The following is a 23,717-nucleotide window of genomic DNA, read 5'->3' as shown; positions in this document are numbered from 1 at the left end:
CTCGACTCGATTCGAAAGATTAGAGGAGAAAAGACTCCGTCCATCCCAATCCATCCGATCGAAAACTAACCGAGACCCATAAAACCCTGCTCGAACAATCCCGAAGAAACGTTAGCACGGTTTACGAGTGAAAGAAGCGGCGTTCATCAAGGAATGAATAAAAATAAGCGTGTTCCGGGAGCGGGATTCAAGGAAGGACAATTTCCTCGTCTTCCTCAAAATCCCATCAAACCGCGCTCTCCCGGATAGTGTCTTCAAGGTCCCCCTCGTCCGGCCGTCATTACCTCGGCGCAATCAAGATTGACCAATTAGCGGTAGCCAGGCGATCGGGAGTTAGCCAATTAATGGCTGAATCGGAACGACGGCCGGTCACGGCACGAGGCAAAATCACTTTGAGCGATCTCCCGTAGATCCCTCTCCCTTTCTCTCCCTTTCGCCCTCTCTTTCTCCGTGTGTTTCTCTTTCGCTGACGTTTGAAAAATTAGCTCGGCTGGCAGTTTTCGCGATCGGATTGGTCCGTTTCCGCGTGGCACTTGCACGGCCGGTTCCACGGCCGGTTCCACGGCCGGTTCCACGGCCGGTTCCACGGCCGTCCGATCAAAGAATGCGAAACGGCGCGGCGCGCGTTCGTGTCCGCGGGACATTAATCTAGAACAAACATGGCCGTTCTTAGGCGAGGCGATCATGCCTAATGCGCTAATGACCCGGGAATCGATTAGCTCGCTTGGCACTCTTCGTTCACGGCGCGACGCGTTTCTTCCTCGAGTGTCGCGGATTTCTACCAGCACGCGCGAGTATCTCGATACGCTGGCACGCGTGAAAGCGAACCGACCGACGTTCGAGCGCGGAACGACGAGATCGCGCGGTCACTCGGGTTCGCGATTCAAGTTTCGTTTAGTCGAGACGACAGTTGAGTCGAGTCCTCTTGTTTCTATTTGACAAGTAGTTTTCTTTCTCTTTATTTGCTGGATGAAACGTCGGAAAGTGACGTTTCTTTTGGAGGCCTGTAGTGTCCGAACGGCGGAGTAAAATGTTCGAAGATGCCGCTGACGATCGATCGCGAAGGAGACATCATCCGGTATAGGTAACGATATTGCGCTATAATATTGCAGAAACAAACGAAACGTTCGCAAGGTTACGGCAAGTAATTACGAAATACTTGTCTATTGAACCGTACGTGTTGAACGTACAGCCGTTACCGTTGCCCTGTGCGTACGCAAGTAAATACACAGGAGGGCCGGGGGTACCCTTCGCGAAACAGGAAACACGCGTCTCTCGAACCGATAGCGACGTATGCCACCGTAAAAGTGACGGTGAACAGCCTCGCTGCTCGTTTCGCTGGTAGCTTCCGCGAGAATCGACGCGCAAACGGCTCGTATTTTCGAGGCGAGATTACGCGAAAACCATCCGTTACTTTCAAACATTCACCGGAAACCGTGGGAACCGTCGGTCTGCCGCCTCTTCGCCGAAATTACTCGACGATTGCCCGTGAAAGTATCGCGGCCGTATTTCAATGTTTTTTGGGTGGTCCTTTCGAATCGTATTCGGCGCTCGAATTTTCGAGATTTTGCGAATTTTCAATTTGTCGAACTTGTCGGTTTGAATGTTTCGCGAATACTTTTGAAGATTAAATGGGCATTGGTAACATGGGATGGTAATGTTTGATCGTTTCCAAGCTTAGAAACTAACGACGCTCACCTATTTCTTGGACATTCAAATTAATTCATGTTTTCGACTATTAATAGCTAGAACTGAAGGCAAACGTCACCTACCGACCCGCATAGACTTTCTTTACTTTGTTGCAACAAAGTGTTGGAACAATTCCCAACGTATAAGGTATTTACCTACATACACCCTTCTACTTTGACAAATTTCCAGCAGGCTACGCGTTGCCTTCCAGGAAAGACAGCGATACGACGTTTCAACTTTTACTCATGAATTATACCTATTTAATTCTAGGCGAGCAGAGCTGCCAAGCACACGTTCGATCCAGGTTGCATAGAAATTCTTTGTTGTAATTCTATACGAAATTTCTACGAACAGACATAGAAACTGCTGGCGATTATAGAAAAGACGCATTCTATGATACATTGATCTCGCTAATAGAAACTCCGAACGAAAGGTTGTCGGTTGTCCAAAGTTGCGGAGGTAAAACGTTTATGGAGACAAGAAAGTTCGATAAAAATGTCTGTTCCCATCGATCGATCCGTAGGACCGTAAATTCGTATTAAGATCAGCGGCCGGCTCATTACGTTCAAAAGCTAACTAATGAATGATATCTCGGCCCGGTATCTGCGCGTTTATCGCGATGATTCTAAAAGGAAAAAAAGCTACTTTTATGGCTGACAACTTCAAAGGTAATACTGAAAAGTGGACACGCTTTCAGGAGGCGGGCAATAAATCAACAAATAACGTTACCCTATCCGCTACTGGTGTTACCGTATATCCGATAAGCGATTATCTCGGCGTACAATGGACGCTAATGCTAGGAAATATCGCGATCCCGGTCTGAATGAAATTTCCACGAAATTAAAACGAACGAACCTGGCCAGGAAGTGGTGCGATCTCGGTGCCGATAGGATCGTTTCGCGTCCAAGGAAAAAAAAGAAAGGAGACCGTCGCGCGTTTCTTTATCGATCCGCGGCAAAGAACAACGCCGGGATACGCGCTTTTCGTTTTACTTACTGTTAGCACCTTCGCGTCGGGCAAATTAACACTGCCGTAAAGTTTAGTGGCGGGCAGCGCGAACGTCCGGCCGCGGAGAGACCGATTTGCATGGCGCGAGGCGGGGAGCGGACCGCGCGGTTCCTCGAATCCTCGAGTGGCTTCTAAGACGACCGTCCAATTCTCAGATTTTTACACGCGCAGCCATCTTTAGCCGAGATAAAGAAATATCTGGAATTATTATCCGATGGAAACAACTGTATCGCGGTGCCTTGGTTCGTCGACGTAACCTAATGAAACCGCTGTCGCTGGTTCCCAACAACCTTTTCCCAAAGAAACGTCCATAAAGATCCAAGGACTCGTTTTTATTTCTCTCCGAGCAGCAACGGGGAAGCGAGCAAAACAACCGAAGCACTCACGAGAGCCGAGGAGACTAGCGTGAGTCCGTTTCGAGCAATTTCGCAAAATAGGTGGTATTCGAGGCGAAATTTGTTCCACGGACTCGATGTCCGGTGGTAATCTTTGGCTCGCCTCACGTCTTCATTCTGTCGCGTCTTCGTCCGGCTGTGAAAATTGCTTCGGAGCATCTAACGAGAGGAACCGCGCCGCGCCCTGCGGCCAGTGCGGCCAGTGCGGCCAGTGCGGCCAGTTCGGCCAGTGCAGGCCAGTGCAGGCCAGTGTAGGCCAGAAATGTTCGTCGGCTGGAACGGAAGTCTCGAATCCGAAACAATGAGGCAGCCGCGGTTTGACGCGAGCCTCGAAAAGGCTTTATGGCTCTATTCTTGGTGGACGTGCCTCTCCTCTTCCTTTCGAGTCCGCGTTCTCGCCGCGGCGGCGGCGGCGGCGGCGTTTCTCTCCTTTTCAGCTTTTCTTTTTCTGGCAACCCTTTCCGTTGCACCGGCTTGTCCGCGCGTTGCGGTTCCGTTCCGAGTTCCGGCGGGTTCCTGTCTGCGCGCGGTGCACGCGCGCCAACGGCCCGGCGAAAAAAGGAGCCGACAATCAGCCCGGGCCCCCAGCCGAAAAATACGTGACACGCGAAAATCAATTTCAACGGTGGTTGGACCCACGGTCCTGCCCGGACCTGGGAAGCTATTATATCGGGCCAGTCTTACCCTGCCGCACCGCGTCAACGGTTACACCTCGCCTTCGTTTATGTCGAGCTGGGACCGGACACCGTGCGGTCCACCGTGATAAACGCGATTTCACGTTTGACGGATGACGCGAGGGGACTCGGCTGCGATGGAGTGATTAACTCGAGATCGCGGCAATCTCTTTTCGAGCATTTCTTACTAGGGAATCGCTTTAAGTTTCCGAGCGAACCGAGCACAGTCGTCGTAGAGCGAGCTGATTCGTGAAATCCTCTTCGTCCCTCTCAGTTGAAAATTCAAATAATTCAGCAAACGGTAGGACCGATCTGTTAATCGAATCTTCCATTAGTTTAAATCACGATCGCGCACGCCCCCAATTTCCCCGACAGCCGAAGATCTCGCATTGGCAACAAATCGGTAATCATTGAACGCCGCGTCGAAAGCAAGCAATAAAATCGTAGACTCTCTCCGCGAGAAATCTCGTAAATCCAAAGACCTAACCCAACCCCCGCGTGTAATCCGCGGCGAATTTATTTCTATTTGCGTGGAGGGTCGGCGATAATTCCTTCCGTTTCGCGGCGGGCGATCCCTCGATCATTGATCGCGGGGGAGTGATTTCCCGTGGCACGCGTCTCGATGTTTTGCGGCGGGGCTCCTGTCGCCAAGCCCGAGGTCGGGGGACGCGGCGGCGGAAAAAGGAAAACAGGGGTGGCGGAGGATCGGGACGAGACGATAGGAGACGATAGGAGACGATAGGAGACGAGACGAGACGAGACGAGACGAGACGAAACGGGACGGTCGGACGGTTATTGGACGCGGGGATCCGGCGCGGGCAAACTGAGACGGATCGATCGCATAAATCTCCCGGCGCGGTCTAATATAAAGCCCGGTGTGTCGGGACGGGTTGGACGAGCCACCGCCGACGACTGACATAAATACGACTTAGCCCGCGATCCCCGGCGACTAATTGAGAATTATTCGCCCGCAATGGCGGCCGCGTCCGGGGGCTCCGTGCTCGGCTAATTTCGTTGAGTTATCGCCGTGAATCGCCTGTCGAGAGAGCGACGCGCCGCGAATGGAATTGCTGAAACACGGCGCAACGGCGAGCCACGGTCCCGATGGAATTAGAAAGCGATGCGGGAAACCCGTGTGGATCTTCTCTCGTCGGCTGGAGCCGATTATTGGCCAGCTGCCGATAATGCGAATCGTCGCGTCGATTCCGTTTCGAGAGGAATAGGTGGTACGGCGAGTAAGGATCGACCGGTAAGTCGGTTTTTCCCTCGAAATCCATGCACACGGCGAGAAAACCGAAAGCGAGCCGTCTTTTCAGCGTTTCCAACTTGTAAAGTGTGGTTGGGTTGGCACTGACAAAAACAAGGGTGAAGCGTTTCGAATTTGAAACTTCTCTATAATTTATACTATCATTTTATTGACAGGACGGTGAATTACTAGTGAGCGCACCTAATAATACGTTAGCATAATGGAAGGTTCACCGTACGCATGTGTATGGTTGCTTTATCAATTCTTAATCACGCGAGAACGTTTTGCGCCGCTAGAAAAAAAGAAAGAGAAGCGTAATACGACAAACGGGTAACGGTGGCGGCGGTGGAGGCGGTGGCGGGCGGTTCGCGCATAAAAATTGCATCGCCGCGGAAAAACTGCGAACGGATTGAATAATTTTTCTGCGGCGGCGCGCGGAAAGATGGAAAAAACTATCCTCCTCCGGGGTCTGGCTTTTTATTAAATATTTAATATCGAATTTATACCTCGGCAGAAACGAATAACCACTTCACCTTCATTAATTCACGTTTCCTCGGAACTTGTACCAGTCACAAGCTCTCCTCGGTGTCTATCATTAACGTCTGCGTATGGAAAAAAAGAAACTCAAACACCTCGTAGACTTAACCTTCCCTCGCGCGCAAGTGTATAATAAAAACAAGCAAACATAATATTCCCCGGCAGGCGGACACGCAGTTGTTGAGTCTCAAAATTCATGATTCGAAAACCGCCAACAGAAACAGACTCCGCCGCTTTGAGCGGTGCGACGCTGCAGCGGCGGCGACCGCCACCGACACGAAAATAAAAATGACACGAACGCTTCAATGGTCGCGCGAGCCGATCAAACTTATCTTAATCTTCAAACTTGAATTAATCCAATTAAAAATATTCCCTTCTTGCTAGTCGGCGTTTTACGATTCGGGTTGAAATTTATGCAGAGAAAATGCACAAAATGGAGTTGCCGATGCCAACTATCGGTAAAACAGGTTTTCGATCGCTTCTTTTTATTCCGCGCCCAAGATGGCTGGCAATTTGAGCCATCGAGTCCCGCCGGAGCAACGAACGCGCAGTACAATGTTCTCATCCGTGATATCCCCTCGCGCGGATACTCCGAGGAATAATTGGATTCCGAAAAATATCTCGAGATTCGAAACGAAGCGAAGGTTGCTGTCGCTCGACTCGTCATTTATTCGAATTCTTAATAGGAAGGTATCGTCGCCTGCTCGCGAACTTAAAAGCCGGCGTATGGACGCGTTCTCCAGTGGACGACGTTGAGCAGCTGACACGCGACAAAAAAAAAAAAAAAAACTGTCGCAGAGCCGCGCTGTCGAGGTGACACTGTTTGCGGCGGAGCCGATAGGAAAGGGTTCGAGTGTTACGCCGACCGGGGGTCGGAGCCGCGGAAGTCCCAGCTGCGGGAAAGCGAAAGTTCCGCGTCGCGGGTCGTGCAACGTTGGATCGACACGCTCCAGCATGTCGATAATTAACGTGCCGAGTGTTCCACGCGAGTAACTCGCGCGCGGCAGACGCGTAACGTTGTTTCAATTCGAACCGCGCCCTCGTCCAACTAAAATCATACCATTAATGTCGTTTTACGTCCAATTTCGACTGGCCGTGACGTTTTATTATAACGTGTGCGTCGCACGAACACGCGGCCGCCGCCACCGTCATAATTTTCAGGCCAATCGACTCCTTCTTGCGTGCATTAATAGGCCGCCGCCGTGCAACCGATGCCTCCGGACAGGCGACTCTGCACCGACACACCGATTCAATCCACCCTTGCTCGCTCAACTGCTCCCCGTACCCCGCTGATTGCGTGAAATCGATGCCAGATTATTGTTTCAAGCAGATTCGAATGCCTCTTTGTTCAACGTTCTTGCCGCTTTTCGAAAGCATGCAAGAAATAGGGTCGAGCACTCAATTCTTTTCGCCTGTTTTTGCTCGATTCGATCCCTGTTTCGATCGATCCGCGAGACGAAGCTAGAGGAAAGCAAAAATTCGCGTATTAAACCTGAAACTCGCACTTGAAACAAATAGCTACACAACGATTGTCGAAGTATCTCCTCCCCCGACAATCGGTATTCCCGCAATCTCGCGATGGACGGATGGATGGTTCCGTTCGACGGGAAACCGACGCGACCACCCAAGCAATCCGAAGATCAAGACGGAAAGGCCACTCGACGGTATTTACCGGTAGACAAATGGAAGGTTCCTCGAAGCGGAATAGCGAGGATATGGACCGATGTCGCAACGTGACGCCCCTCGTGTTTCGTGAGCGATTCAGCGAGAAGGGGGTCGCGACAGGGGTGCGTCGGCCGAAGCGGTCGCGTCTCGGGTGTCTTCGGAGTGCCGTGCGTGCCCGGCACTCGTTCGAAAGCCGGACGGTCACTTAACGCAGCGGGGGTGCGTCCGAGCCGAGTAAAAAGTTCCGCCGGCATCCGGGCTTCTCGCGGCGAAACGGGGAAACGGCGAAACGGCGAAACGGCGAAACGGCGAAACGGCGAGGCGGCAAAGAGGCCAACAGGGACCTCGGTGTTTTGTTTGCCCTCGGTCGAAACTGTCACAACAAGTCGAAACATGGCCCGCGGCAACACGGATCCCGGAAATTCGAGTGGCCCTTGAACGAGCGGTCCCCGGCGCGCACAGAGGCCCCGGGCTCGGGGGCCCCGATATCCCGGCGAACAGGAAAAGAAAGCAGGAGCCCCGATACGTCACGTGCTGGAAGAGAGGCGGAAAGTGAACGTCTCTCGGACGGGCCAGCTTATTATCTGGTTAAGAAGCCTGTTATTCGTCGGGCGCACGGAGAAAAAAACCGGAATCACAAAAGGAAACGATGCCGAAGTTGAAATAAGTGGACGGATATCGGAACGATCGTTTAATGGAAAATTTACTTATGGCCGTTCCAGTACGCGAGCTATACGTATCTCTCGAGCACCCTCCTCCCACCCCTCTCGCTCGCGCGCTCGCTCTTTCTCTCTCCCTCGCGCGCGAAACGCTCGCCGGAGGATTAGAATAGTGGATATTGCGTTCGGTGCGTAAGAGTACGATCAAGAATTTATTTCCCCTTCAGAATGATCGGGCCCCGGCGACTAGATTGCGGATGTTTGCGTAAATTCCCGGTTTTATGGATTGTTTTACAAGGATCGGGACCGGGGAGAAAGATATCCTACTAATTAAAGAGTTTATTAAGTTAAGAATCGGGGAGAGACTATATCAATCCTTATTAAATGTTTTTGCTTCACTTTCTTTGGCACTGTTGCGCACAACGCGGACGCGGAGAAACCGCGCCGCGCCACTCCGCGCCGCTCCGCGCCGGTTCTACTATGACGAATAAACGCGGTCTATTTATAAGAATCATGCGAAGAAACCTGGTAATGCTCCTTAGCCTTGTTTCGCGTTTATTTCCCCACTTATTCCCCACCGGCTGGAAATGTCCACCGTTTCTCGTTCGATGTTATTAATTTAATTTTCTTTTCGCTGCCGGGATTAAAGTTTAGTGCGCGTTCTGTCAGAATTAATTCCCCACCGATGCGAGCCCGACAGTGTTCTCACACATTTCTCCCGGATTTCTTGCCTCCCTCGGATCTCGGGCAAGCTTTCGAATCTCTTTTTCAAAATTGCTACTTTTTAAGCGGCCGCGGCAGGAAAAAGGACTCGCGCGCGAACCGTTTCGACGCGGAATGCGACTGGGCCGTGTACAGCTAATTGTCTAACGAGACGACCCAACGAGCATCGATTCGACCGGTTATTTTCACCGAATTTCCAGCTCCTCCGCGACCGCGATTCCTCGAGGATCGGCAGAGAAAATCATTGCGCGTTTTCAGGCTCAAGGCAGTCTTATTTCTTACTCGTGTAGGGAGCCGACCGCGAAAAGACCGCGTAAACAGTCGAGCAACCTGCGGACAAAAAAATAGAAAAGCAACTGCGAGTAGTTAGCACGGGTTTAATCGTCCAGCGACCGTGGGAGAGTCAACGGAACGAAGATCCGAAGCCAAGGAAGCTAAACGGTCAGCCGTCACCTATCATCCGTATGAATGACCGACTCATTGATCGCAGCGCAGATCCTCCGGTGAATCGCGGCTACGCGGCTACGCGGCTCCTAGGAGCGTTACGTAAATTCGTATCCAGTCGGCCGAATGGATTCGTTCAATTACACGCGACGTGCTGCCCGGGACGTTTAATTACGGAATCGTTCCCCGAGCGTAAATATTTTCATCGGTACACTTGTTACGCTGAGCGGGTTACGGCGCGGCTCGTTATTATGACTGATAATGCCGGCCGCGCTACCGGTCGTGTCCTGTAACTATCCGCAGTTGCAAGCGATGTCACACTCGGGCTAATTGCCGGGCTGATCGTTTGTCGTTGTAACGAGCCACCGCGGACACGTATTTACCGGCGTGTCCGTCAGCCGGGGCACGTAATTACGGACGGCCGGGTCAGAAAAATAACAAGGCTAATTAATAGCTGCGCAAAGCTACGCCTAACCTCTCGATCGGAACGATGAAATAATTAAACGGGAACGGATTCCGGCGCGAAGTAGAATTCGTTCTAGCCGCGACTCGACACGGCTGAAACGTGCGCCAAATGAACGTTCGGTTAAATGGACCGGTGCCGCGTGCGCAATTTGTCTGCCGCTAGTAGAGGGATACTCTCTTGTGTAGGCAACGTCTACTCGGTTGCGTGGCTTTCCAAGTTTCTTCCTTGCGATTATGTTTCTTGGGAATATTTCGAACGTCTCGTTTCGCCCGCGTAGTCATAGTACACCTAGATTTCGATGCTTCCGAAACACGTTTAGACGGTTACTAAATTTCCCCATTCAAGAGATTCGCCGAGAGATTCGGTTTTAAGAAACCGATCGTTGCGCAACTCGAGAGCGAAGTAGTTGGCGACATGCTCGAGGAGATCGATCAGCCCTCGGATACGTTTCGTTCGCGCGCCGACGCGATCCGAGGTTCGATCTTCCCTCGTAAAGGTTCGACGATCGCGCTCGCAGCAGGAAAGACAGCGCGAATAAAAAGGGTTTCGTGATTTTTTCGACGGATCGGGACCACAAGCCATTAACACTTTTCACAGCACGCCGAACGATCCATTCATCATGACAATCCATCAAAGTAAATTGGATCGGTCGGACCTCGCCGGCAGAGTCTAGAGCATGCTCCGCATTAACCAAAGGAGAAAAATAGAGTCAACATGCCGTGCCGTTTACGATGCGGTCGCCTTTGCGGCCTTTACGACGCGCACGGACGCAGAGCTCTCTGTGCATCGGCTAGGGCAGGCTAGTCGAGCCTAAGTCGAGCACCGACCACGTAAAAACCAGGTTCGACGGGCGTTACGCGTGTTCCGCCAACGAGAGAAACGCGCTTCGACGTTCGTACGGCGTTTTACGTTGGTGCCTCGCGACGGGGAAAAACGTGAATGCTAACCAATCCGCCAGATGAACATGAAAACGCCAAAGAATCGAGGCACCGCACCGAAAAAACCATTCGCCGATACAATTTGCCGATCGATGCCTCGTTTGCGAGTTAAATCAGCCGGATCGGCGGCGATTTTACGCGGATTATTATCCCTTGTACGCCGCTAGGGTTAACTTGACTTTGAATATTTCGTTTCCACCGTCGTTCTTCGTGTCGTAAGGATTTGTAAGTGAACTTGCCGCAGCTACTTTGTGTGCGGCTCTTTTATTCTTTGTTGCCAGGGGTTAGACCAACTAAATGTCGCCTGTCTTGTCTCGGCTGGAAATCTGAGACAAAAATTCTTTCCAACGGTCATTCGAGCTTATTCGACGGGTATCGATAGTTTTACAAGAAATTCCCTAGGATCGAGGATTCATCGGTGGCACAGATACTCGGCAATCGACATTACCGCTGCTCGGCCAAACTCTCGAAGAAAGCTCGCAACGGCAAGGACTCATTAGTGCTAAGCAAATTCTACCTGCAGCAATAGAGGGTAGCCAAAGAAGTCCTCTATCGTCGAGAATCTAACCATCGGTTACCTCCATAAATCGATACCTGGCTCTCGATTCCGGTCGAGCAGTCCTGCTGCCGAGGATCAGTCCAACCGAGGAGGAAGGAGAAGCGCATGTCCAAGGAAGAAGAAGAACAAGAAGAAGAAGAAGAAGAGGAAGCAGATGAAGAAGAAGGAGAAGAAGGAGAAGAAGAAATCGAAAAAGAAGAGGAGATAAGAATGCCGCGTAAGTATAGAGAGCATAATAATCAGAAGTAAATTGCGGATACGTGAGGCTACCGTGTTGTACGGGGGCCCGGGGCCCCGGGGCCCACTCCGACCGCGTCCGTCTGTTCCTCCGGTTCTTCTGTTATTCTGCGAATGTGTTGCTCCCTTACACACCGCGATCCACTTTCACGTACGATGCATTCTATATATAAATAATGGACGCGCGCGCGCGCGCGCACACATACACGAAGGTGTATAAATATTGGCGAGGAGTCGCGAGCGTGCACGTACGCTAAAGGAGCATAGGACACGGCTGGTATTCGTATGATCCGCTCGGCACAGCCTAACCTAACCCGCCGGTAATCTAATTTGAATCCCGCGAGGCTCTATAGCTCTCCGCTGGTAATGGAACACGTATCGAATAATATTACGAGCGATTCGATTCGATATCATTTGTAATTCCGGCCCCGAGACCGCAACGGCTCCGGGAACAGGCAGCCGCTCGCTCGTCGTCCAGGGCTCGTGTGAACAACACATTTTATGCGTATTCCGGGTGGCGCGGGATAAGGGAACGAATCGCCGGACCCCGATTCTACCGGTCGGCAAAAACTCGGGGAGAACAGCACCGAGCTCGGGCCCCGTGGAAACCCCCAGCAGACTCGCGCCGCGCCGCCGCGCCGCCGACCCGCCGACTGCTGGGAGAATGGTAATGATCGAATTCCTTGGGATAGGGGACGTGGGAAGAGATCTCGCGGAGCCGAGCCGCCCGATCGACGGGATCGAAGGGTATCGGGGAACCTGGCGACACGCAGTCTTTGGATCAAGTTTCTCGGTGTGTCAGCGTCATCGACGTGTGCCAAGATTTTCGATTTTCTTGGAGAGCGTCGGGAACGATTACAAGTTTGAATGTCGGATGTTTCAATGGAGAATAGATTTCCTGGAATTCTTAATTCGTCTCTTGTCGATCTTGGTGCTCCAAGTTTGATCCCCTGTACCTTACAGTCAAAGAGTGGGAACTCTCGGTACCTGGCATTTAGATGTCCCGGGTTAAGATTGAAGCGGATTTCAGGAATATCGGGCAGCTTTGAATAGGCGTGCGGCCAATCGCGAGCTTTATAATGTTCCCGTAAGCCGATGCCTCTTCGCCCAATGTTAGCCCGTTTAAAGAACGTATCATAAATTGCGTAAAGCGAAGGCGCACCGGATTTTATGCCACGCTGCCTGGGGCAACACGTTCCCCTTCTGGTCTCCCGCCTTTCTCTACGCTCCTTCGTACTCCGACCGAACGGTCAACCCTTAAAGACCGACGAATATTGGGTCAACCGCGAGACTGCGAAATTCTACGTGATTTTTCCATCGACGAAGCTGCGCGACAAATTCATTTTCTGCGAATCAAACGGCGATGCGACGAACCTATTTCCAGTGATACATGTATTTTTCATTCAACGAGATTCCGAGAAATATTTTTCCGTAATTCCCGAAGAAATTTGCTTTTCAATGCATCTCGATTTCCAGCTTTATACCTGCTTTCGCAAGCAGATAGATTAAAGCTACTCCATCGTTAATAATTTGACAGAGGGAAAAGGAAATCTACATAATATATACGCTGCAAGCCAGCAGTTGCTCTAAAGGTTAAATATGAATAAGAAAAAAAGGACGAGAAGCCGGTATCCCATTCCGATTTAGCAAGGCAAAAAAAGGAAACGAATAATATTGATATTTATTTGTTTCTGTATAAGCCAAGGAATTAAATGAGCCTTTAATGGACACGAGTGTGTATCTACTACTACTCGTTCGACGTAGAACTAAATCGTAATATTATTTTTCCGTCATTAATATTTAATCTCCACGAGACGCATAGACACGTGCACCGTGCAAGTGTAAAGTATTCGTGCTGAAGTAATACGGTGGCGAGCCGCACTCGTTCCAAAATGATAAAGCGAGGAGTTAAATCTACCGATCGCGAATAAAACGAACGGTTATCCGTTAAATATAATACCACCGAATAAAAATACGACAAATCACACCAGCCGAATAGAAAATTATATGTATACCTATATATATACATATACGGGAGTATATGAGATACGAAATACGGAAAGATAATATAACCGTATTGGCGAATGTGTTTGGAAAAAAGGCAACTGGGCCCAACTGTTTCTGCGTGAATCACGCGACCGGTCCAAGTGTTAATAAACTCGTTCCGTGTCTCTGGAACCGAGACACTGATCGCGTTAAAGGCTGACTATGCTATAATAATAACATCACGTGGCAGAATTCACGGATCATTCTGGAATCGCAGGAAACGCCAAGTGTCTGTAACCCCTTCTCATGCTAAATACATATGCATTGATATAGGCTAAGCGACTCAATATTCCGTGCGACAGTATTATTCCCGTCCCCACTCGGTACCTACTACTTTCGCCTACTATTTTCGTTAATTTTCACATTATTCTCTCTAACGATGCAATTATTTCATTTTATAAACCGAAAGTGTATAATTTTCTAGCGAAACTAGAAAAAGATGCCACTTTGGCGCCTACCTGGACAAGGTATGTGTCGACAAGTATGCGTAGATGATTATACCATAGAAAGAGTTAACGAGTTCCATCCAGATTTCCGATCAATCGAGTCGGATCGTACCACCCGAAGATGCCGAATCGCCTTTTGTTGAAATGTTCCGCGCCGTCGGAAGCCACGGCTCGCGTTTTCTGTATCACGCTATATGCAAATGAGACATATGCTCTCGCCGCGGCACATAACAAACTACTCTCACGTAGAAATCGACGGTTGTATAGGTGGGCCTGAAATTACGATCGTATAGGTGCTAGGCCCCGGCCCGGCACAGGCGCACGCAGACTTCTTCTTCCGTTTCTCCGTTTCTCCGTTCCGTCGTTCCTTCGTTCCTTCGTCTGGACGCGAATGGCGTTCGCGTGCCCATCGTGGGCCCGTGTCTGGCCCATCTCGCGGAATAAACCCCTTTCCGGCCCGAAGTCGAGCCCTCTTTTATTTCCCTTTGGGAGCTCAGAGTTTCGATTATTTTTTTATCGCCACATTAGGCTAAAGTGTTTAGGAGACTCGACAAATTTTCTTTTTTCTTAAAAGGGATTCGTAGAAAACACTATTCGAGTTTTCTCCGACCCCTATATTACACAGGGGTTGAATGCTATTCGGAGGGGGAACGTTTCCAAGTTTGCAGTGCGCTTATAATCCTTTATAGATTGCTCTTCGCAAGGTAATCCTTCGTTCGGTTAACACCTACGTTTTGTTTCCAATGAATATCCATTAAAATAGACAGCCGGTTACTCGAATCTTACGTAGACGGAATTCATTAAAGTATTTTCGATTCTTTTGCTCTCGTTTTCGAATCGACGGCAAATAGGCTAAGAAGAAAGGAGGAAGAAACAACCAGTCGATCCGCTTGGTCACGTTCCGCGATCGTTCCTCTTCGTTCTTACTCGTGCGGATAATTGAACGGAAGTACGAAAATGATGAATAACGTGTCCCGCTGCTCGGACAATCCGTGTCCACCTAAAGCCGAGTACTTTTCGCTCGTCATTATCCTGCCAACGTTGTGCAAAGAGATTATATTAAATTATCCAAGTTACACGCGGTCCCTGAATCGATACCCACCGCGACGCGTTATTAAACGTTTCATTCCCGCTCGATCGTCGCTGGGTCTTTTTAGACCCTCCAACGCCATTCACATTTTTTTGATCCATTTATGGCGTAGCTATCTAAGCGAATATATTAATTATAAGATCATTAAAATCATTACGGGTGGTCGGATGAATTCCTAAACGAAACCGGTAAATTCTCAGTTGACTCTAATCGCTGGCACAGAGGCTCAGGAAATGGAAATTTTCCTAAGAAACTAGATTAACCAATAGATTTTCTAATAGATTTCTCTTGCGCGACATCGTTTGTCAGCGGTATTTTTCAAACACGGATCCTGGATGAAATGTTGTTTTGTCGAAACTAATAAAATATATTTACGTGGACAGTATTGGAACAGACTTGTACGCAACGCGAGGAACGCTAATTGGAAAATTGTAGGAAAACTGCAATTGTTTGTGAAACAAGACCTTAGATTCTAACCTCTCGCAGTTACCGAAGTTTTCGGACGACCCAACATTTCGGTGGTAGCTAAACGAAACAACAATGCTGGGAACCCGGTAAACTTGTCCCGCGTTGTTCCTGTTTCCCATAGCACCACGAGAAAGATCTAACGTTCAAGGATGCGTGACACGAGTGATCCCTGGCTGGTTGAACAATGTTAACACCGATGCGAATACCTCGGATAGTTTCAGCGGACATTTTCCCGGCAGACGGTTGTCGAGTAGCAAAATATACACTGCTGTCGGGCATCAAAGTTGCATCGATAGGACGAATCAAATGGAATAGGATCGGCTATCGTCGCGTGTGCAATAACATAGAGCGGAACAGCGGTCGCTAGAGTACCCTTTCATAGACAGTGTTTCGGTAAATATGTAATATCGGTTTCCCAGCGCAAACGCGAGCTCCACCCCTTCCACTTTACTTTCTTTCGTTGGTGAAATTTTCATGAACCACGGCTCGTTCGTTCTTCAATTCTTGTCTCCTTGATCGAATATTAAAATGCATGCTTCATGGATGCGAAAGATCCGAGTACCTAGAGCTGTCGTTAAGTGCTTTAAAGATGCAATTGATTGTTCGAAGCAATAACGATATTAACGATCGTTAGAATGCCCTGTGTTCCAGACAATTCCAGACAATTCCAGAGACAGGACTTTTGGAAAGCCTGTGAAACAACCTTTTAGTTTATCTAATTTCTTTCGGTTTGAATACGAATTAGGGTGCAGAATAGAATTAGGTAGTTTATGTATTTAACTATATACTCGGTTTTCGCTCAAACTCCAGTGCAAACAGCGCTCGATCCAATCTTTAAATCCTATAGATTCCAGTGCACCCAAGAATTCTTCCTTAATGGCATAAATGATGACCTCAACAAACGGATTCTTCGGAAAACCGATAACGTTCCTCGGAATCCGGTTTACACCACCGTAAAAACACGTCGGTATTTACATGTACGAGCAACCGTTTCCCTTTCTCGCAAACAAACGCAAACCTTAAGGGGTTGTAAAACAATTTGCCTGGGCCGTTGGCAAACAATGGACGATCACGAGGTCGGGGAAAGAGCGTTCGGAGGGAACCCTCGGGGCATCCTCTCACCCCCGGGAGCCTTCCGCGATTCTCCTTTTCAACGAACCCTTAATTTCACGATGATTATTGCGGGTACACCGGCATACGCGTCCATCTCTTCGGGTCTACTCTCCGCCTTGCAGTTTTCGGGGATATTGGATGTTGCGTTAGCAACCGGAATGCTTGTATTTCTTCGAACCTGAGCAGGAGAATATTTGTCCGGTAAATAATTTCAAGCAGCAATCGGCGCAAGAGTGTTCCAAGTATGGAAACCTTGAGTAAACAGCAGACGAATTGGAGCAGTTGCAGGGTTAATCCACTAGACAGCAAGGAAGGAACCGAAATTCCCTTGGTCCCGGAGACGCAGAGCGGCGGAGTTACGGAAAACTGTGTTTACGGGAGAGAACCGGGCCGACGAGGAAAACGGCCACCCTTCCTCTGTGTGGTCCTTGCGGCGCGTCTTCCACCCCAGCCGGGGTTTTTACTGCTCGGGTAATTGGATTAAAGAAACGGGAGAAAGATCGACAGAGCGAGGCAGCCAGAGCGGGGAGCAGAGGGTGGGGAAGACACCCGGTCTGTTTGCGCGTCCGTTTTAAGAGGAACATCATCGGCAAATCCAATTTTTTAGAGTTATCCAGCCGGCCTCTCCACCGCGCGGACGGCTTGGTCCCGTCCATCGGCAACGCTTCGGGGAACCCGACGAGAGACGGAGGGAAAGACGGATTGAGAGAGACTGAGAGAGAAGGAGGATTTTTAGTTTTATTGCGCGCGTCCCCGTCCGGCGGACCCAGCGCTCGCGCAAAATTATAATTCCATTAGGACAGGGAACGTTTCAATAAAGGATACTGGCAATTAACCGCAGGACGGGGCCGTTTACAACCGGCAATTTCGGTCGGGGAGCCTCTCGGAGATCGGCCGGATCGAGTCGCGGCACTCGATACTTCCCTCTGTCCCCGTCCGGAACCGCCGGACTATTGTCTGCTAATTTTTTAGAGTACATGCCCGGAACAATGGCCGAGGAACCGTTCCCGATCGGGACCCGCTTCGCGCGGTTACGCGCCGCGATCGGGATTTCGCGATAGGAATATCGGTAACACTGGAAAACGACGGTTCGTTGGTTGGCCGTTGGCTCTTTGCGGATGATGGATGGTGTTCGGGAGGATTTTCTATCGGGACTATGGATGCAGCTGGACACGGGATTAATGGATTCGATATCGAGTCGATATCGAAAGGTGAAGTTCGCTTATTGCCAGATCGAATCTGTGTGCTTGCCGTGTTCGTGTGTCGTTGGTGGATGTACCTGTAGCCACTGCAAAGTATTTGATAATTTTGCTGAAATTACGAGTAATGGAGTTGTTGGCTGCTTTAGTAGAGGGAACGTGAATGGATGCTCGAGGTTTTCAATAGTCGGAGTTTACAGTCGAGGGAAAGGTTGAAACAACGGTTATAAAGGCGAGCTTACGCGGCAACCGACGTATCCTTGAGCTTAAACGCACAGGTGCCACTTTCAAAGTTAACGTCGTCGAACGATATATTTAGTAAACCTGATTTTCGCGAGGTTTCCGAGGCATTGGAAATCCACTCCAGACATTTCAATCCGACACACCGACTAATAGGCCTTTTAACAAAAGTTGCTGAACCATGCGACAAGTTAAATAGTCAAAGGCAGTTTGTTCCCGCATACTACTAGCATATGCCCATACATGCAAATCAAACAGAATTTCAGATCGAACGATACAGAATCACAGATAGGCGCCTTACCTAAAGTAAACAACGAACACGCTTCCGAACAATAGACTTGAATAACAAAAGAGGAAGCAAGTATCAGCGCATTATCTGGTAAATCAATGTTCGCTCTGGAATAAGGTGATCAAGCACCGATCTGTTCCATTGAAAAATCAATCGGATACGAGCAACAAACGTCACTTTCCATCCGCCCTGCAACGACAGGACGTTAACGATCCCGGCGATGATACATAAATCGCCGGGCACGTTTTCATTGACTGGAAAACGGAGTGAACGCCGACCGATATTCCCGTGAATGGCCGTTGTCGCCAGTGTGTATCCCTAATAAGCTTGTCGCGTAATCGCGCCACTCGTACCTCGTGCGATACCGATCGTTCATCGCGATATTCGAGTAGCCTGGCATATCGACGAGAACCGATTTCAAGACGGACTCTCGGAGAAGGATAGACGTTGAAGGGTTGTAACGAGAAAGACACGAGAGCGAACAAATTTATATCGAATATCGACAGAGACGAAAGAGACGCCAAAGACAAATCTATATAGAATGTTGGAACAGATCGATACTCGATTGTCCCGATAACAGCAAAGGAGATTGAAAAGGAAGAAAAAAGAGGGGGAGAGAGAGAGAGAGAGAGAGAATCGAGAAGAAGTCGAAAGATTGCGGCGAGAGAGACGCGAAAGAAAAAAAAATGGAAATGTCATCCTCGTTCAATTACGGTGTACCTCGTAACAGCCACGCGGCTACTAATATTAGTAGCGTTCGTGGAAGCGTGCTTCTGGAAAGTAGCACTTGGAACGTGCCCGACGACGATGCTACCAGCGTTTCTTGCCACCGAGCATCGTAACCGATTCCTCTGCGAAGCGTTCGTTACCGCAAGAACGACGAGGCTGATGCTTCTGACGGAAAACTCTTGCCAACTATTGATCTGTATTTCCCTACGAGCTTCGTATAATCTTTCTTCGATTTGTTTAACAATCTTCAGAGTTTGAAACCGGTTGAAGATGAAATAATTGTCCTTTGGTATGCAATTGTTGGCAACTTTAGATTACAACAAAGTATCGGTAGTCGTTGAAATTGTACGGGGAGAAAGACAAAGTAAACAGCTTTTTAGAGTGAATGATTGATATTTGAGAAGTCCTTTGTATCTTGGGCCGGAAGCGATAGTAATTCAATAACACGTACGGTTCTGTAGCAACAGTCGAGCCGAAGGCAAATAAAATATAATCACTCCTTTTTGGAGGGTCTTCTGACAACCCTTCCGGGGCCAGAAATCCAGTTTCGGTTGCATGTAATTTGAGCTCGACTTGCTTCCGAGTGATTGTATCGAAATAACGGAGGTCAATTGCAGCGTGGCGTCGGCCCGCACGAAAATTGGAGTAAATGGACCCCGGTGGGCCTTTTAGTGTTCATTTCTCACTTCCGAAACGAGGTAAACACGAACGTACGGTGTCACAGATGGGTGACAAACCGATGAATGTTTCACGTCGTACGATCGCACGTACGACACACACCGGAATCGACAAACTGCGCTCTTTTAGCGCGCCTCTATGTATTACTCCATTGTCACTTGATTCTCTTCACGGTTACGTACAATAAAAATATTGGAAAGTAGCAATAATCAAGGCATAAAGTTGTAAATGCCACAGGTTAAAAGCGAAAAATTCGATAATCGGAATAACAGAGAAACGATAGACGACGCACAGAAAAGTTTCTCTCCAGCCTAGAATATTTCCACGAAATTTCCATTGACTCTTTGATAATTAAAGAGAAACTGTTCGAATCTGCATGGATAATGAAACGTAACAAGTCCTGAGCGTAACGAAATAGGAGCGATTCGCGAGCAGCGTCCATCGACGCCCACAAAGAGCATCAATCAAAATTAAGCCCCGCATTCATCGGCGATACTCCCGGCTACAAAGGGGACAGGACCCCGGATCATTGATAAAAACCGTTGACTCGATTCTATTAACTCCCATTCGCACGTGTCGACGGACTCTCTCCTTTCTCGAAATTCGCCGCGTAACTCTTCTCGTCGAGCGTCACCGTTGTTTTCCACCGGGTCACGGAACAACACGTGAACCATTTCCCATCGCGTTCGACGCGAGGCGCGGCGACGCGATGCGACGCGATGCGACGCGACGCGACCCAACGACGTCTCGCGTTCCCCTTCGGCGCAAAGTTCACAACTCGAAGAGTCAGCCAGTGAAAGTGACTCGTTTGCACTTTCTTCCGAAAATTACGGGATCGCATCTGCCGTGATTTCGGCGCGACTTTTATTGGAGCGCGCGCTCGCTCGCTCGTGAAATAAATTAATTCGTTTGATGCTTTCCCACGGGAACGAGCATTTCGGCCGATATTAAAATGAGAAATCTGTAATGGCCGATTTCAACTGGTCCGATAATTGTTGCGTTCGCTCGGAACGCCTCGGGTTTGGCTCCGGCAGATTTAACCCTTGTAATGGTAATCGGATGAACGAGCGCCGACTTCCATTTTGCGTTTAATGCTCTTTTTATGTTCCACTTGAGGAATTGTGAAATTCGTTGGATCATCGTTCTTTAGGTAATATTATATTGTTTTATACTTCCCGTATGAAAGTGTGAGATGAAAGTCTTAGGTGTACGCGGAGCTCGGATTTGTTTGCACGGTCTCGAATGATCGAGCGTATCGAGTGTTCCCGCAACCAACGCGCTATTCTGTTTCGAATTGCTGAATTGCAAGTGCAGTTTGAAAATCAGAACTGTACGTTCAACGGAACCGATCACTGACGCCTCGAGCAACTTTGCTTTGGAGTATCTCGCGCAAGAAAGAAGAGATAGAATCCGACGCACTCACCTTGACTGTGTTCGCCAGCATCAAAGGTCTTGCTCGTCATCTGGAACAAAGCGTCCAAAGGACTCCCCTGACCGGTGGTCCTCTTGCCGTGGTGACCACCTTGTCCACTGTGCTGCTGGGAGGTTTTCCTCTTGAACTGCTGCTGCTGCTGTTGCTGCTGCAGCGCGGGATGGTGGAGTCCGGGGTGCAAACCGTGATGCAAGCTGTGATGATGAGCCAGCGGATCGGGACTGCCCGAATCCGAAACGGAGCTCCTTCCGGACGAGGACGAGCTACTCAGAGGAGGTTCACTGATCGAGCCGGACATGGAGGCCAACGACATACCCATCAAGGATAGATCTCTGGGCGCGGTGGAATGATTGTGATGATGGTGGAGGTGGTGCTGATGGTGCGGCTGCTGCTGCAAGTGGTGCCGATGATGGTGGCTCAGATTGGACTCGACGGTGTCCCATGGCCGGACGATTTTCGCCTTGGGTCTGTGGGAGAGGATGTCCAGGATGCTGAAAGACTTGACTCCTCTCTCGTTGGTGTCCCGATCGCGCTCGTCCTCGTCGTCGGAGTGCTGCACCTGGACCATCTTGAGCCGTTTCAGGGGCTTGAAGTAATCGTCCGTGGCACCGGCCGCTGCCGGCCCGTTACTGCTGGTTCTGCTGTTCACCTCCTCGTCGTCCTCCTCGTCCTCTTCGTCCTCCCTGAGCGTGGTGACCGAGTCCCCGGCGCTGCTCTCGCGCGTACGCAAACTCCTGCCGTTCGACATCCTGTACTCGGTCCTCGAGTAGCTGTCCTCGTCGTCGATCACGGCCTCCCTGGGGTAGCTCCGGCGAGGGCTGAGTCTGTCGTACTCCTCCCTCGACTGGGACAGCCGCTCCTCTTCCTCGACGCTGGGCGCGACGACCACCAGGGGCAGCGGGCTGGGGCAGCCGACAGAGATCTCGTCCTCGTCGTCCTGAGCGTCGCCCCGGCCCGGCGAGCCTCTGCACGGCGTCCGTCGGTGGATGGGCGAGGCCAGGCAGCCCGGCGTGGTCGCGCTGGAAGACACCGTCGTCGACGGTGACATCGTGTACGATTCCGTCATCTCCGTGGTACACATCACTGACCGACGACCCACTGCACCCGCCTCTCCGGCCAGATCGTCGGTAGATCGAGCGTCCCTTGGGGACTTGGTCGTCGAACTGTTCGTCAGCCGCGCGTCTCTCAAACCTCCTGCATCACTGGCTCGTCGTTTATGCGAAAGTTACTACGGCACATTTTCGTTCGGAACTTCACTGACATTCGTCCGGTAGCGAGCACTGTCGGAATTGTCAAATCGACGCGCGAGCGAACAACGTTCAGTCACCCGGTACCGATCGGCTCATCCTCGCGAGCATGTCCACCCGGCACTGTCCACCAGTTCGGCTAGTCCGCTCGTTCTTTTCAGTGGCGCGCCGTCATTCCGTCCGTCGAAATTGTCCTCCGTAGATCATCGTTCCCCGAGTTTACCGCGTTACATCGCCGAAGCCGTTCGAGCCTCCCACCGCGCTGTCCGCGGCGTGCTCGTCATCCTCGGACTCTGCACGTTGGCGCAGGACGCTGGCCGTTCGGAAACCTCCGAAACGGAAACTGGAGCGTCGTCCACGGCGGGAAACTCTCCGTCAAACTCGGCGGAACTCGGCCGAACCGCGTCTAATCCCGTCGAATCCCGTCAGACCACTGGCAACACTGTCGACCCGGCTCCGAGGATCATGGTAGCTTTTTCGGAGTAAACTCTTTCGGCAGCTGTGCTCAACCGAGCCGCTGGAAGCACATGCGAGGCATCGTCGCACGCGTCGCGTGACGGTCAGCGAAATTCGAAAACCCGCACTCGCGCGGAAATCGGTGCAACCCTCGGCCACTGTAACACGCGGACATGTAAGTGTACGGTCACAAGGTTCGAACGAGTCCGATGGTCCCGAGGCCAGCTGGGATCGACGCGGGCATGCGGAACGAGCGGTCGATACGCGGACCGGCCCGAAACGTCAATAAACGTGCGGATGGTGAAACGAGGTACGGTCGTTGGAGAGAGGCTTGGTGTATCAGGCCAGGCCAAGCCAGTGACTCGAAATGGTACGGGGACGGGGATCTCGCGTAGAGCCCCGGTGCTTGTCCGATCAGGAGGGCGGCGCTTCCCTCGTCCACGCCCTCGTCCGTGCCGTAGGTGGGAGCTGGCTCGTTCGGCCCCCCTCCGCCGCGGCCGGCCGGCTGTGCCACCTACCAGCAGACCGGGGGCGAACCTAAGCGGCTTCGTCAAAGCGTATGGGCGGCCTCCGGCCAGGCCACGCCCGCCCCATCCCCACTCGGGCCACTCGACGTAGCCCCTACGACACGGCAAAATGACGCTGCCTCGATGGAATTTTTACGAGACGTACTTAACGTCCTGTGGCGCTGCTCGAGCGGCCTCAACGTACCCCGGCCTTCGACCTTCTCTTCCTTCTTTACTCCCTTGCTCCGACGCGATCCCCTTTCGAGCTGTCTCTCCTCTTCTCGCGCTCCGTTTCCCTTCTCGCTTGTCCTCTCTCTGTCCATCTTCCTTCCATCCTTCGTTCCTTTCTTTCTTTCTTTCTTTCTTTCTTTCTTTGTGTCTGACTGTCTTTGTTTGCGCCTCGATACAGGCGTCTGAAATCTGTTCTCCTGTGGCAGAGCCAGGTCGGAACGTGGGACTTGACCCTCCACGACGAAAACGCCTAACGAGGCCCACCACCGTGATTCCATCCCACCCGGGCCGCCGATTCCTAGGTTCC

General features: G+C 50.7%; 1 protein-coding gene across 1 annotated transcript in view; it reads right to left on the bottom strand.

The window, feature by feature from the left end:
- Positions 1-23,062, bottom strand: part of LOC116429877 (uncharacterized) — a 63,685-nt gene extending 40,623 nt beyond the window's left edge. The window contains exon 1 of the mRNA XM_031983329.2: positions 20,962-23,062. Within this exon, the coding sequence (XP_031839189.2) occupies positions 20,962-22,051 (1,090 nt within the window). The 5' untranslated portion in view covers positions 22,052-23,062. The remainder of the gene's footprint in view (positions 1-20,961) is intronic.
- Positions 23,063-23,717: the final 655 nt, after the last annotated feature.

The sequence above is a fragment of the Nomia melanderi genome, chromosome 2, assembly GCF_051020985.1.
Source record: "Nomia melanderi isolate GNS246 chromosome 2, iyNomMela1, whole genome shotgun sequence".
NCBI lineage: Eukaryota > Metazoa > Arthropoda > Insecta > Hymenoptera > Halictidae > Nomia > Nomia melanderi.
This window is presented reverse-complemented; position numbering and strand designations above follow the sequence as displayed.